This window comes from Symphalangus syndactylus, chromosome 8, assembly GCF_028878055.3.
Source record: "Symphalangus syndactylus isolate Jambi chromosome 8, NHGRI_mSymSyn1-v2.1_pri, whole genome shotgun sequence".
Taxonomy (NCBI): Eukaryota; Metazoa; Chordata; class Mammalia; order Primates; family Hylobatidae; genus Symphalangus; species Symphalangus syndactylus.
This window is the reverse complement of record NC_072430.2, coordinates 67,601,592-67,616,324: the sequence shown is the minus strand read 5'-3', so window position 1 is coordinate 67,616,324 and position 14,733 is coordinate 67,601,592. Positions and strand designations below refer to the sequence as shown.

The window sequence follows — 14,733 nt, the reverse complement described above, 5'->3', positions numbered from 1 at the left end:
ATAGGGTGGAGAGAAGATACATAGAGAAGTAAGAATACATTAACAAAACATAAAAGAACTGTGAGGAGGAAATAAAGTAAAACAGTATTGGAAAAGCAAGTCTAAAAAGGAAGAGAACAGTAATAGCAAGTCATCACATTTGGTTTGAGTCAGGGTACACATGGAGGAAGAGCAGGAAATAAAGCAAAAAATTAGTCTAGGCACTTATTCTAGAGGCTTTCAAGACTCTGTATTTTATTAAATAAACCAATGATTCTTTACCCTGATTACATCCCCAAATCACTCTAGTGGTTTTAAACTATAAACATCTAGGCCCCACCCTAGAGATTTTTGTCTTGATTAACTGTATTAACTGGGACTGAAATAACACATTTTGAAAATTGTAAAGACTTCCCTAAACAGGACACAAACACCATAAAAGACTGATAAATCAGACTCAATTAGAATTTTAAAATGCTACTCATCAAAAAAGACTATTAAAAAGTGAAAAACAGCAAGCCCCAAAGTGTGAAAAGCACTTGCAATACATATATCCGAGAAAGGACTTGTATTCAGGATTGCAGAGAACCCTTATACATCAGCTAGAAAGATAGGACAAACCAATTTTTAAAATAGGCGCTTCGGAAAGAGGATATACAAAGGTCCAAAAAACATGAGAAAGTGCTCAATATCATTAGTCATCAGGGACATGAAATAAAAGTCAAATGAGCTATCAGCATATACACACTTAAATGACTGAAAAAAGAAAACCTAACAATACTAAGTGTTACTATGGATGGGGGACAACTGGAACTCTCATACACATGCTTGGTGGGAAATTGATACTCTGGAAAACTGATTGGCAGGATCTAATAAAGGCAAACAACATGTATGCCACAACCCAGAAAATTCCACTCATATGTATATGAACAGAAATGCATACTTATGGATCCAAAAGTCATGTGAGGGTCTGGCATGGTGGATCACCTAAGGTCAGGAGTTCAAGACCAGCCTGACCAACTGGTGAAACACTGTCCCTACCAAAAATACAAAAAAAATTAGCCAGGCGTGGTGGTGCATGCCTGTAATCCCAGCTACTTGGGAGGCTGAGGCAGGAGAATTGCTTGAACCTGGGAGACAGAGGTTGTGGTGCACCAAGATCAAGCTATTGCACTCCAACCTGGGCAACAAGAGTAAAACTCTGTCTCAAAAAACAAAAGTCATGTGGGGATATTCTTAGAAAGTGGCAAGCATGAGCCTTCTGGCTGGGTGCAGTGGCTCACGCCTGTAATCCCGGCACTTTGGGTGGCCGAGGCGGGTGGATCACAAGGTCAGGAGATCGAGACCATCCTGGCCAACGTAAGTGAAACCCCATCTCTACTAAAAATACAAAAATTAGCTGGGTGTGGTGGCGTGTGCCTGTAGTGCCAGCTACTCAGGAGGCTGAAGCAGGAGAATCGCTTGAACCCAGGAGGCAGAGGTTGCAGTGAGCTGAAATCACACCACTGTACTCCCGCCTGGCAACACAGTGAGAATCCGTCTCAAAAAAGAAAAAAAGAAACTGGCAAGCAAGCATGAGCCTTCTGGGATGCTGGAAACATTCCAAGTAAAGTATCTGGATCTGAGTGGTGGTTTCACAGATGTGTGTGCTTAAAAAAATTCACTGAGGCCAGGCACAGTGGCTCACACCCGTAATCCCAGCCCTTTGGGAGGCCGAGGCAGGCGGATCACGAGGTCAAGAGATCGAGACCATCCTGGCCAACACGGTGAAACTGTCGGTACTAAAAATACAAAACGTAGCTGGATGTAGTGGCGCACGCCTGTAGTCCCAGCTACTCAGGAGGCTGAGGCAGGAGAATTGCTTGAACCCAGGAGGCGGAGGTTGCAGTGAGCTGAGATCATGCCACCACACTCCAGCCTGGGCAACAGAGCGAGACTCTGTCTCAAAAAAAAAAAAAAAAAAATTCACTGAGCCAAAGATTTGTGCATTTTACTACTATGTACACTGTACCTCAAAAAAATTGAGAAAAAATATTGTTACCAATAAACAGGACTGAGGAATGGAAAACCTGATGACAACAGAGTTTCTTAGAAAATACAACTTCTAAGCCGGGCGCGGTGGCTCACACTTGTAATCCCAGCACTTTGGGAGGCCGAGGCGGGCGGACCATGAGGTCAGGAGATCGAGACCATGGTGAAACCCCATCTCTACTACAAATACAAAAAAATTGGCCGGGCATGGTGGCGGGCACCTGTAGTCCCAGCTACTCGGAGAGGCTGAGGCAGCAGAATGGTGTGAACCCGGGAGGCGGAGCTTGCAGTAAGCCGAGATGGCACCACTGCACTCCAGCCTGGGCAACAGAGCAAGACTCCGTCTCAAAAAAAAAGAAAAAGAAAATACAACTTCAGAAAACCAACTTCAAAAAAAAATCCCAGAAAACCTGAATAAACCTAAAATAATTAAAGAAATTGAAATTAGTTCTTAAAAACCTCCTCAAAATAGCCAGGCATGGTGGCACACACCTGTGGTCTCAGCTACTAGGGAAGCTGAGGTGGGAGGATTGCTTGAGCCCAGGAGGTCGAGGCTACAGTGAGCCAAGATTGCAACACTACATCCCAGCCTGGGCAACAAAGTAAGACTCAGTCTAAAAAAAAAAAATCTCCTCACAAAACCCAAAACATTAGGTCTAGTTTTATAAGCAAATGCTATCCAATTTCAAGGAACAATCTCCATTTTTTGACAGTCTTGCTCTGTCACCCAGGCTGGAGTGCAGTGCATGACCTTGGCTCACTGCAATCTCTGCCTCCCAGGCTCAAGCAATTCTCCTGCCTCAGCCTCCAAGAAGCTGGGACCTACAGGTCCCAATACACCCGGCTAATTTTTGTATTTTTAATACAGATGGGGTTTCACCATGTTAGCCAGGCGGGTCTTGAACTCCTGACTTCAAGTGACCCAACTGCCTCAGCCTCCCAAAGTGCTGAGATTACAGGCATGAGCCACCGTGCCCAGCCACAGTCTGCATTTTATACAAAGTTCTAGAGAGCAGAAGAGGGAAAGGTCCTAAACTTATTTTATGAAACTGGTATAATGTAAACACAAAAACCAGGCAGAGACAGTATGAGAAATTAGAGGCCAATTAATAGATTTTTCTCAACTAATATACCATACTGACTGATTAACAGAGAAAATAATGCAATAGGCTGGGCATGGTGGCTCATGCCTGTAATTTTAGCACTTTTGGAGACCAAGCAGGAGGATAACTTGAGCCTAGGAGTTAGACCAGCCTGGGCAAATAGGAAGGGCTTGTCTCTAAAAATAATAAAAATAAAAATTAGCCAGACATGGTGGCACATGCCTGTGGTCCCAGCTGTTTGGGAAGCTGACGTAGAAAGATGGTTTGGGCCCAGGAGATTGAGGCTGCAGTGAGCCATAACCATACCACTGCATTCCAGCCTGGGCAACAGAGTGAGACCCTGTCTCAAAAACAAAAAAAACAAACAAAAAGAATGCAACAGATACAGAAAAACCATTCAGTAGCATTTAACTCATCGTTATTAAAAATAACTTTCAAAAAGGTGTCCTCCAACAACCCAAAGGAAACATCCCGCAATGATAAAATCTTAGAAACAGTTCCTTTAATGGAATTAACAAAGATATACACGATTACTACTTCTATGAAACACTGTATTTTTGCTTTTCAGTCACTGCAAAAAACATGGGGTAAATAAAAAGATATTAAGACTATAAGGAAAGCCGTAATTTGCAGACGATATGACTGCCTACAGACGAATTATTAAAATTAGTAAGTGCTCTATAAGATTGCCCATTACTTGATCAACATGAGAGTTGTCTTCCCATGTACCAGCAAGTAACAGCTAGGAAATGAAAGTTTTAAAAATAGGTAGGGCACAGTGGCTCACGTCTGTAATCCCAACACTTTGGGAGGCTGAGGCGGGCAGATTGCTCAATTATAGTTTTATAATTGCACAATTATAGTTTTCCACAGGAAGACTCAAAGTGATTAAATGACAATTCCCCAGAAAATAATCTAAAAATCTAATGCATTTTAATAAACATTCTATCAGGACTTGCCTTGAAACTTATCTGCAGAATATTTCATTGTAAAAATGTATCATTTATTGTTATTTCATATTGTTGTATACTTAAGATTAATTGCAGGTTTTTTTTTGCTACTACAAATATAAACTTCAACGTCCTCAGTGCATACCCATAATTTTTTTTTAGGATAAATTCCTATAAGACGAATTGCTGAGTCAAAGGGCAGAAGCACTGTTAAGACTTTTGACTGGAATTCTCATGTTGTATACTCAAACATTTACTGAACGACTGACAATGTAGTATCTATTAATTTGATGGGTGAAAAAAATTCCCCAGGTTTACACAGCATTTCTTTCATCACTTTTTTTTTTCCAGATTTGCTATTTGTTTTTTAATTTTATTGGTGGTTCTTTACTTTCTCCACCTGCAATGCACTGTGGTACCATTTTCACATGGTTAGCCATCATTTTGAATATTTCGTATCTTTTCAAATGATCTGCAATATTATTTTATCACATACTAAAATGCTAAATATCAGGTAGTGGTCCTGTGTCTAGATTTTATTCTGTCTCATTTTTTCTGTCTAGCTATTCCTCTGTTAATAACATGTTGTAAAAATTCTAGCATTAAATATTTTACTACCTCATAGGGAAATCCCTCCGTATTTCCTTAGCTATTCTCAAGCATTTACTCCTGTCAAAATAAATTTAGAATTATTTCATCAAGCATTAAAATCTCAATTCTGATTAAAGTCATGTTGAATTTATGTATGAGGGGAATTTATATTTTTATTATGTTGAGTCTTCCCTTCCTTATGCACATATCATTTGCAGCTCACTGGAAAAAAGCATAGGAAAATCCGACCTCTATGGAAGAAGGAAAGATCATAAAACATCTTTATAAAGATTATAGCCTAGTGTGGTGGCATGCACTTGTGGTCCCAGCTACTTAGGTGGCTGAGGTAGAAGGAATGCATGAGCCCAGGAGTTCAAAGCTGTAGTATGCTACAAACATGCCTATAAACATCCACTACACTCCATCCTGGGCAACAGAGCAAGACCCTGTCTCTAAAAAAAAAAAAAAAAAAAAAAAAATTGAAAAGAAATTTAAATTTTAAAAGGGGTACATTGATAAATTAGCCCATAATCCCCTCATTTGTATACTGCTACAGCATTTTTTTTTTTTTGAGATAGGCGAGTCTCGCCATGTCACCCAGGCTGCAGTGCAGTGGCGTGATCTTGGCTCACTGCAACCTCCGCCTCCTGGGTTCAAGCAATTCTTCTGCCTCAGCCTCTCGAGTAGCTAGGACTATAGGTATGTATCAGCATGCTTGGCTAATTTTTCTATATTTAGTAGAGATGGGGTTCACCATGTTGGACAGGCTCGTCTTGAACTCCTGGCCTCAAGTGATCCACCTGCCTCAGCCTCCCAAAGTGCTGAGATTGCACAGGCATGAGCCACTGCGCCTGGCTGATACAGCATTTTGAAGAGTATATTACATTGTAACCAGACATGGTGGCTAACACACCTCTAGTTACAAGCACTTTGGAAGGGTGAGGCAGGAAGATCACTTGAGCCTGGGAGTTTGAGACCAGCCCGGACAATATAGTTAGACCCCATCGCTACAAAAAATAAAAGAAATTTAGCTGAGCATGGTGGCATGCACCTGTGTGGTCCCAGCTACTTGGAAGACTGAGATGGGAGGATCACTTGAGCCTAGGAATTAAGGCTACTGCAGTGAGCCCTGACTGCACCACTGCATTCCAGGGTGGGTGACAGGGCAGAGCAAGACTATCTTGTGGGAGCTGGCAGCGGGGGGGGGGTGGGGGCGGGGGCGGTGTGGAAAGAGTATGTTCTATCACAAGTACTTCTTTCTTCACCATCCATCTTTAGCAAAATATCTAAGAACTCTAACCAAAATCGAAAAATTACTGAGCTCAATTCTCAATAAATATCAGTTCTGCTACTTAACTAGCTGGGTGACTTTGGCAAACCATAATCTCCTATTACTCTTCCAGATAAAATGACAGCTTCTCTGCAGATGATCTTGAAAGTCTGAAGAACTTCTAATAGTGATCTCTATGTTCCCTAAATGCTGTATCTACTCAACTAATTTTTAGTCAAAGGAAATCACACAGGATTATTTTTTGGCCTAAATTTTCTATTTCACTTCAACTTCAAAAATTAAAAAGGAACCTCACAACTTAACTGTGAACCATATAGATCATTCTGAAGTTTACCTTTTGTCCTCGTTTCATTGGCTGCACAGCCGCAATGTTTTTGCTTGTGTTCTGATGAGTTTCAATGTGTACAGTACTTTCTTTTTCTTTATCCTTTCCCTCTAACACTTCTAAATCTCCTGAGTCACTTGGAAGTTTTTTCTTTTTCATTTCCCTGAATAAAAAAGATATGGAAACATTTCATTCTTAGAATTTGAAATTCTTAGTGCCCTAGAAAAGTTCCATGGGAAAGAGCACATATACAGTATATAAATGGTCATGGCTTCTGCTTCACTTGATAATCACCAAGTTAGAAAATACAAAGATGCTCAAAATCATCATGTGGGAAAAAGATGAAAGTTTTTCATCTCTCATGGATTTATCTTTCTTTCCATCATCCAAGCTCAACATATTGTCACCCCTGACTCATCCTTACTCACTAGGCACATTTTGCCCCTGAACATCTTGATGGCCAGGCACTGGGATTTGTAGTTTTTGTACCAACATAGCATTGGCAGGTCTTAGGCATTCAATAAAACATTTGTTGACTGGTTGGTTGACTAAATGGATTAAAAAATACACAGGATAAGAAGGATGGGTAAATTTTATTACTGTGGTATTCTTCTTTCTGTTCCCAATGCCAACGTCTTAGTTCAGGCCCTCATTACATCCCACCCAGACTTCCTCCAGAGTCTACATACTCTGAATTTTTTTTTTTTTAAGATGGAGTTTGTGCCACCACACCCAGTTAACTTTGTATTTTTAGTAGATATGGGGTTTCACCATGTTGGTCAGGCTGGTCTCGAACTTCTGACCTCAGGTGATGTATTCACCTCGGCCTCCCAAAGTGCTGGGATTACAGGCGTGAGCCACCACATCCGGCCATTAACTTCTATATTAATCTTCCTTAATCATTTGCCTATGTCACATTCTCTTCATATCACTTTAAAGGGTACAGTCCAAAATCCTTAGCTTTTAAGTACTCCACTTTTAGTCCAAATTTACTTCTCCAACCATATCATCTACCATTTAATACACAAACTTTCTCCTCCTTCCAACTCAGTCTATTTATCATTTCCCCAAAGCACTATGCATATTACCCCAAAAAAGCACCCCCCTTTGTTAATGCTAATTCTCCTTGGAGTCTCCCTCATTTACTTAACTGCTAACATATCTTTCAAGGTGTACTTCTGATGTTATTTCCCCAAACATCTGAACTCACAGCAATCTCATACTCTTGAACTACTCTATCACTTTCAGATACTATTTACATATTTATGACTACTTCCTGAATCCAGGACTCAAAAGCCTCTTGAAGGCATGAGCTTTATACTTTACCTCTTTGTATACTCAGTAAGTATCCAGCACAGGGCTATGTGCTCAGAATTCTCTGTAATTGTTTAATGATTATCTTTCTCAAATGAAAAGGCTTTATTGTCCATTCTGTTCTAGGGCCTCTTCCGGGAGTGCTTTAGTTTTCTTAGTCTTTCCCACCCTACAGTAGTTGTTCCCTTCCCTTCCACCCTTCCCTTGCTTCTACTTGCTTCCTGAGACCTGTTATTTAAAAAAAAAAAAATCGGCCAGACGCGGTGACTCGCACCTGTAATCCAGCACTTTGGGAGGCCAAGGTGGGCAGATCACAAGGTCAGAAGATTGAGACAATCCTGGCTAACACGGTGAAACCCCGTCTCTACTAAAAATACAAAAACAAAATTAGCCGGGCGTGGTGGCGGGTACCTGTAGTCCCAGCTACTTGGGAGGCTAAGGCAGGAGAATAGTGTGAACCTGGGAGGCAGAGCTTGCAGTGAGCCGAGATCACGGCCACTGCACTCCAGCCTGGGCCACAGAGCAAGACTCCATCTCAAAAAGAACAAAAAACAAAAAATCAAGTCTTCTACCTTACATAAAACTTTCCTAATTTCAGGTATTCATATTTATTCCTGACAGTATCACCCTAGAACTAGTCTATGTAATACACTGAAATCATTATTGTACATGTTTATGTAATAAAAGGTCTTATTAGAGCAAGTCCTCAAATAACATCATTTCATTCAACATCGTTGTGTTATAACTTTGATGAGAACAAAATTGATTCCTGGCCACAGCCACCATCTGTGCAGAGTTTACATGTTCTCCCTATGTCTGTGTGGGTTTTCACCAGGTACTCAGGTTTTCTCTCACATCCCAAAATGCGCATGTCAGGTTAACTGGCGTGTCTAAATTATCCCAGCATGAGTGAGTGCAGGTATGCGTGCCCTGCAATGGAATGACATCCTGTTCTGGGTTGGTTCTGGCCTTTTGCCCTGATCTGCCAGGATAGGCTCTAGCCACCAATGACCCTTAACTGGAATAAACGGTTGAAAAACGAATGAATGAATGAATGAATGAATGAATTACTTAATAAAAATGATTGTCAAAAATTCATAAACTATAGTCATACAAATGTGCAACAATCAACAATGTAGTATGAAAGTGTTTAATGAATGTGCCGTATTGTTTTTGAACCTCATGGTAGTAGGAGGTACTCTACAATTTTCACTTTGCAAATAGTCCTTGATTTAACCCACTACCACTACAACTGCCATCACTCATTGATTTGCCAAAAATTGGGTAATTATCTTGCTTGCTTTCATTAATCTTTCTTAAATATACGTACAGTTTACATTTATTTTAATGTTTAATATTAGAAGAGTTTTCGGTCTTATTTAGAAGTTTGGTGATGGTTTTGTGACCAAAAATATGCCAGAGGAACTTAACTCGTTTGTATCAATTAGCCCATGGCAAAATTGGTTTCATTACACATTGCTTCCCTTAAGTCCAAGTTTCCAAGAACCTATTGAAAATGTTAAGTGGGCCGGGCGCGGTGGCTCATGCCTATAATCCCAGCACTTCGGGAGGCCAAAGCGGGTGATCACGGGGTCAGAAGATCGAGACCATCCTGGCTAACACGGTGAAACCCCGTCTCTACTAAAAATACAAAAAATTAGCCGGGCATAGTGATGGGCACCTCTAGTCCCAGCTATTTGGTAGGCTGAGGCAGGAGAATGGTGTGAACCCGGGAGGTGGGGCTTGCAGTGAGCCAAGATCATGCCACTGCACTCCAGCCTGGGTGACAAAGCGAGACTCCGTCTCAGAAAAAAAGAAAATGTTAAGTGAAGGCTAGGCACAATGGCTCATGTCTGTAATCCCAGCACTTTGGGCAGCCAAGGTGGGAGGATCACTTGAGCCCAGGAGTTCAAGACCAGCCTGAGCAACATGATGAAACCTCGTCTCTACAAAAAATATAAAAATTTTTGTAGTGGCACACGCCTGTAGTCCCAGTTACTCAGGAGGCTGAAGCAGGAGACTGCCTGAGCCTGGGAGTTTGAGGCTGCAGTGAGCCATGACTGCACCATAGCACTCCAGCCTGGGCAACAAAGCGAGACCGTTTCAAAAAAAAATAAAAAGAAAAGAAAATGTTAAGTGAGGACTTACTCTACTAGGTCTATTTCACTGATTATAGTTACAGATTAGGGCCCTTAAACAGAAAAATGTATTAGAGCTTAATATTAAAAACTAAAAATTTGTGCTAAATCTTGGTAAATTTAATGAAGGAAGTCTTTAAACAGCTAAGTAATCTGTGGTAGCTGAGCTATAAATAAAAAAAAAAAGAAAAACATGCTTTTTAGTTAATTAACACAGGTGTGTTTACCTTCTTTCCTTGGCTGACAGATGTCTCCGGCTCTGTGATTTACTGTCACTCTATTAAAAAAAAAAAGCAGGCAAATGCAAATATCACTACTATTAACTTTTTTGAAAAGTAGTATTAAAAAGTAGAAAATTATTCATTGAGAATAGGGTGTTCTTCATAAAACTGAAAATAGCTTACAGAATTAGAAGATTCCTCTTTTGAAGCCAATTTCTGGATGGACCTATGAAAATAAACAGAAGGGAGTCTCTACTAGCCTGTAAAAGACATTCATTTACAAAGTCCCAAAACATTCCCATATCATACTCTTAAGTACTGGCAATCCAACAAATTTTCAAATTTGGTAAAGTGAGAAAAACATACAACCAAATTGCTCCTCTCTCCACACTCCCATATACATTTTTAAATAGGTGACGTGTACTGAAAACTTACTGTGTGTCAGGCACTGCCAGATGGTATACACGCATAAAACCTTCACCAAATCCCTATGAAAGGGATACCATTCTGTTTTCACCAAGAAGGAAACTGAAGCTTAAGCACAAAGTAATTTTCCCAAGGACACACCCTAAGACCCAATACTGGTCTGTCTGACTCCTAGACCATTCTGAATTACCCCGTTAATTATGCATTTATAACTATGGACTATTCACCTGATGATCTGTAAAACATTATATAGACTAAAACACATTTCTTTGATGCAATTGCCTTTGTTATGTTTTTAGCATTTATAACCATGTACTTGTTTCTATTTGGATCTAGTTTGGCCACTCTATATGCACTGTATTTTTCTACCTTGGTCCTGGGAATTTCTTTGCAGAGAGACCCAATCAAATGGTGAAAAAGTAGTAAGACAATGGAGGGTAAAAGTACTGATGTCAATCTTGGTATTATCTTTGTAAGGATTACCTCATCATCATTCTCAGCTTACACAATAATATGTAAAATTTTATTTTTTAATTACCTTTGGGGTTGAAGGTGAGACAAGTCAATGGTAGTATCAGGATAATTTAATGTCTCTTCCCCTTCATCCTTCATTTCACCAGCAGAATCCTGATCTTTTCTAACCTCTTCATATTCTCCTTCATCTTCAGAGCTTTCTTCCTGAATGAGCTCCTCATTTAGTTCATCTCTACCACTCTGAAGAGTGATAACCTCTTGGTCAACCTGAGTCATGAGTTCTACTTCCACAGGAGGAGTTTCATGTTCTTCTTTATCCTCATCACTGCTAGTGTCACCTCCATCTGTAGAATTACCATAAGGAAAGTCAGTGTGGGACTACCAACCAAGCCAGGTGATTTCCTAAAAATGTCATAAAAATATTCCACTGACTGTTTCTCCCATATTTCTCCAAAAAATCACCAGAAAAATGCCTGATCATTCCCAAAGGGTACTCTTAGACAAAAGAATAACCTGTATTATGAATAGGTTGAACTAAATGATCTCCAAGATCCTTTACCACAATAAATTTCTTGGACATTGCTACCCTTTCAACAATGAAAACCACAACTCTGCCTTAGTTGGGTATTTCCAAAAAGCAAGACAGCAAAATTAGTTGCATAATTTTTGCTGCTTTTATTATAATTTGCACATAAAAACTTAAATATGTATTATATAACGCCCACATAGCAGGTGCTCATTCTTCTGCAAAAGGACCACTGTCTAATAGTAGTAGCAGGGTCTACTGCCTCACCTGCAAAATGAGACGCCACCACTCATCTGACAAGGACGGTTGTGAGAATAGAAAATAACGTAAATAGGCCAGGCGCAGTGGCTCATGCCTGTAATCCCACCACTTTGGGAGGCCAAGGCGGGTGGATCACGAGGTCAGGAGTTCAAGACCAGCCTGGCCAAGATGGTGAAACCCCGTCTCTACTAAAAATACAAAAATTAGACAGGTGTGGTGGCAGGCACCTGTAATCTCAGCTACTCGGGAGGCTGAGGCAGAAGAATTGCTTGAACCTGGGAGGCAGAGGTTACAGTGAGCCGAGATCGTGCCACTGCACTCCAGCCTGGCAAAAGCCTGAGACTCCATCTCAGGGGGGAAAAAAAAAAAGAAAAGAATGTAAATAAGGCACTTTATACAGTCCCAGGGAAACGGTGAGCCTCAATCAACAGAAACTTGCAGCACAACAGTAATAGTAAATGAAACAATGCAATATTACCTGTAAAAAGGAATGACCTTAGCAGAGAGAATAACTACAAAAGTAGTTTAGTGGGAATATTTTCCCTAGTTCCCTCAGGTAGGCAGGTAAATTTATTCCAGCAACTATAATTGCTCTCTACTTGAAACAAATATTTTATTAAATCAAGCCAAATTTTCATATGAGAAACTGCACTTTATAAATTCATCTATCACTTGTAATTCCTAAACCCAAAACTAAATGCTAATCCACATTTACCCGAGTCTATCTTTGTTAAACACATTTATGCATTACCCATTAAATACTGAAGTTTCACTATATAAACATACATTAAAGTATGTTAGTATGGATCCAATTAAATACTTTTTTTTTTTTTTGAGACAAGGTCTTTCTGTGGCCCAGGCTGGAGTGCAGTGGCAGTGGCGTGATCTAGGCTCACTGTAACCTCTGCCTCCCAGGTTCAAGCAATCCTCCTACCTCAGCCTCTTCAGTAGCTGGGACTACAGGTGCTCACAATGCCTGGCTGATTTTTTTGGTAGAGATGGGGTTTTGCCATGTTGCCCAGGCTGGTCTCAAACTCCTGAGCTCAAGCAATCCACCAGCCTTGGACTCCCAAAAGTGCTGGGATTACAGGCATGAGCCACAATGCCCGGCCTGATAAATACTTTTAAATTCACCAGAATAAGTATATTTAGCATTTCCAAAAAAAAAATTTAGTAAAACTTATAGCAAGTACTTTGGGTTTTCGGGTTTTTTTTTGAAATTTAGATTATCCCAAAAGCGACATGATCTTCTAAGGATTTAGAAGCAAAACTAGGTAACAAAAAACAACACAAGCTAATTTCTTAAAATCTATAAACTACCTAATTGTTCCATTTCTTCTGATATGAGTTCACTTGTGCAACTTGCCAGTGTCTCCATGTCTTCATCCTGTACTCTGACTTTTCGTTCACCCCGATGTCTCCAAACACAAGACTCATCTACCTAAAGAAACAGTTATTTTTCGGTGATGGAGCTTCAGACAAGACTAATGAAAATCAGGAAAAAAATAAATAAATAACCAAGAAGCTGAAGAGTACCTTAAAAAGGAAGCTAAACCCCATCATTAGATATGAGGGAGGAAGAAAATTCTTTTTTCCTACAAAAGATAATGTACATTAATGCTTTAAAAATCAGTTTTCTCCACTTTTTGCTTGTAAAACAAAAAAAAATTAGTGTCAGATGACACTAATGGTCATATCCATTTTGTCTTTTACTATGTGAAGAATAACATTTCCCATTTATAGAACTGGGCAGTATGTACAGGAACAGTTATTAAGAAGAAAAAAAATACATACTTGCTCTGATATTCTGGGTCAGTCAGATCCTGAATATTCTATTTTCAGAAATAAGTTCATGCTATACTTTCTTACCCTTATAACTCAACTATGTGAAGTGCACTGCCCTCAATAAAAATATACATGAAGATATGACAAACACTAAACTTGTCACACCAAGGCAAAAATTTCTTTACTTCATAGCAGACGTCATATAGGAAATCCGAGTAATTCGTTTCTGTTCTAAGAGTATTGGTAAACTGTCCTCAAACCTGTCTCCATAATCCATTGACAAGTCTAGTGATATTTTTCCTGTCAAGACATTACCTCTTATCATGAAGCTTCCTGTTGTCAAATATTCTCCAGTTGGTGCTGTTTTAGATACCTGAAGAACACAATAATACATTATATTCTTATTTAAAAAAATACTCTGGTTTTCTTTTTCCACTTGAGAAAGTAAAGTCAGAGTCAAGTAAGCCACACTGTCTTCTGAAAAGTTTATAATTTCGTATAAATTCTCAATACTAAAGGGAAAGATACCCCTTTAATGACAGATAAGCCTTTGGAAGTAACAAAGAAAAAAACAAAGAATGCACTACATCAATAATTTTCTTTTTTCTTTTTTTTTTTTTTGAGATGAAGCCTCACTCTGTTGTCCAAGCTGAAGTGCAGTGGCACAATCTCAGCTCACTGCAACCTCCACCTCCTGGGTTCAAGCGATTCCCCTGCTTCAGCCTCCTGAGTAGCTGGGACTACAGGCACGCACCACCATGCCCGGCTGATTTTTGTATTTTTAGTAGAGATGGGGTTTCACTATGTTGGCCAGGCTGGTCTTGAACTCCTAACCTCGTGATCCGCCTGCCTCGGCCTCCCAAAGTGCTGGGATTACAGGCGTAAGCCACCATGCCCGGCAATAATTTTCAAGTGCCATGGACAACAGCCAGAACTGGTCCACTCATCTCTTCCAGCATGAGATGTAATGAGAAAACTAAGGATAGGTTAATGAGCTTATCATAAAGCTATGTTTACTAAAATAAAAGCTCTATTTATTAAATAAAATCCTTGTCTAAGATACTGTTTTTGATAATAAAGTTTTGCTTTTTTTTTTTTTTTTTCTGAGACGGAGTCTCGCACTGTCACCCAGGCTAGAGTGCAATGGCCCGATCTTGGCTCACTGCAATCTCCGCCTCCCAGGTTCCACAGATTCTCCTGCTTCAGCCTCCCAAGTAGCTGGGATTACAGGTGCACACCACCATGCCCAGCTAATTTTTGTATTTTTTAGTAGAGACGGGGTTTCACCATATTGGCCAGGCTGGCCTTGAACTCCTGA

The 14,733-nt window shown here is 40.0% G+C and overlaps 1 protein-coding gene across 5 annotated transcripts in view; it reads right to left on the bottom strand.

Annotated features, from left to right (window-relative positions):
* The window catches only part of NEMF (nuclear export mediator factor), a 77,725-nt gene that overhangs the window by 7,842 nt on the left and 55,150 nt on the right, over window positions 1-14,733 (bottom strand). For all 5 annotated transcript variants that reach the window (XM_055289467.2, XM_055289469.2, XM_063644575.1 and 2 more), the window contains 7 exons: window positions 13,731-13,788; window positions 13,167-13,225; window positions 12,951-13,071; window positions 10,908-11,187; window positions 10,127-10,169; window positions 9,950-9,999; window positions 6,280-6,433 (listed from right to left, as the gene is read on the bottom strand). In XM_055289467.2, the coding sequence (XP_055145442.1) occupies window positions 6,280-6,433; window positions 9,950-9,999; window positions 10,127-10,169; window positions 10,908-11,187; window positions 12,951-13,071; window positions 13,167-13,225; window positions 13,731-13,788 (765 nt within the window). The remainder of the gene's footprint in view (window positions 1-6,279; window positions 6,434-9,949; window positions 10,000-10,126; window positions 10,170-10,907; window positions 11,188-12,950; window positions 13,072-13,166; window positions 13,226-13,730; window positions 13,789-14,733) is intronic.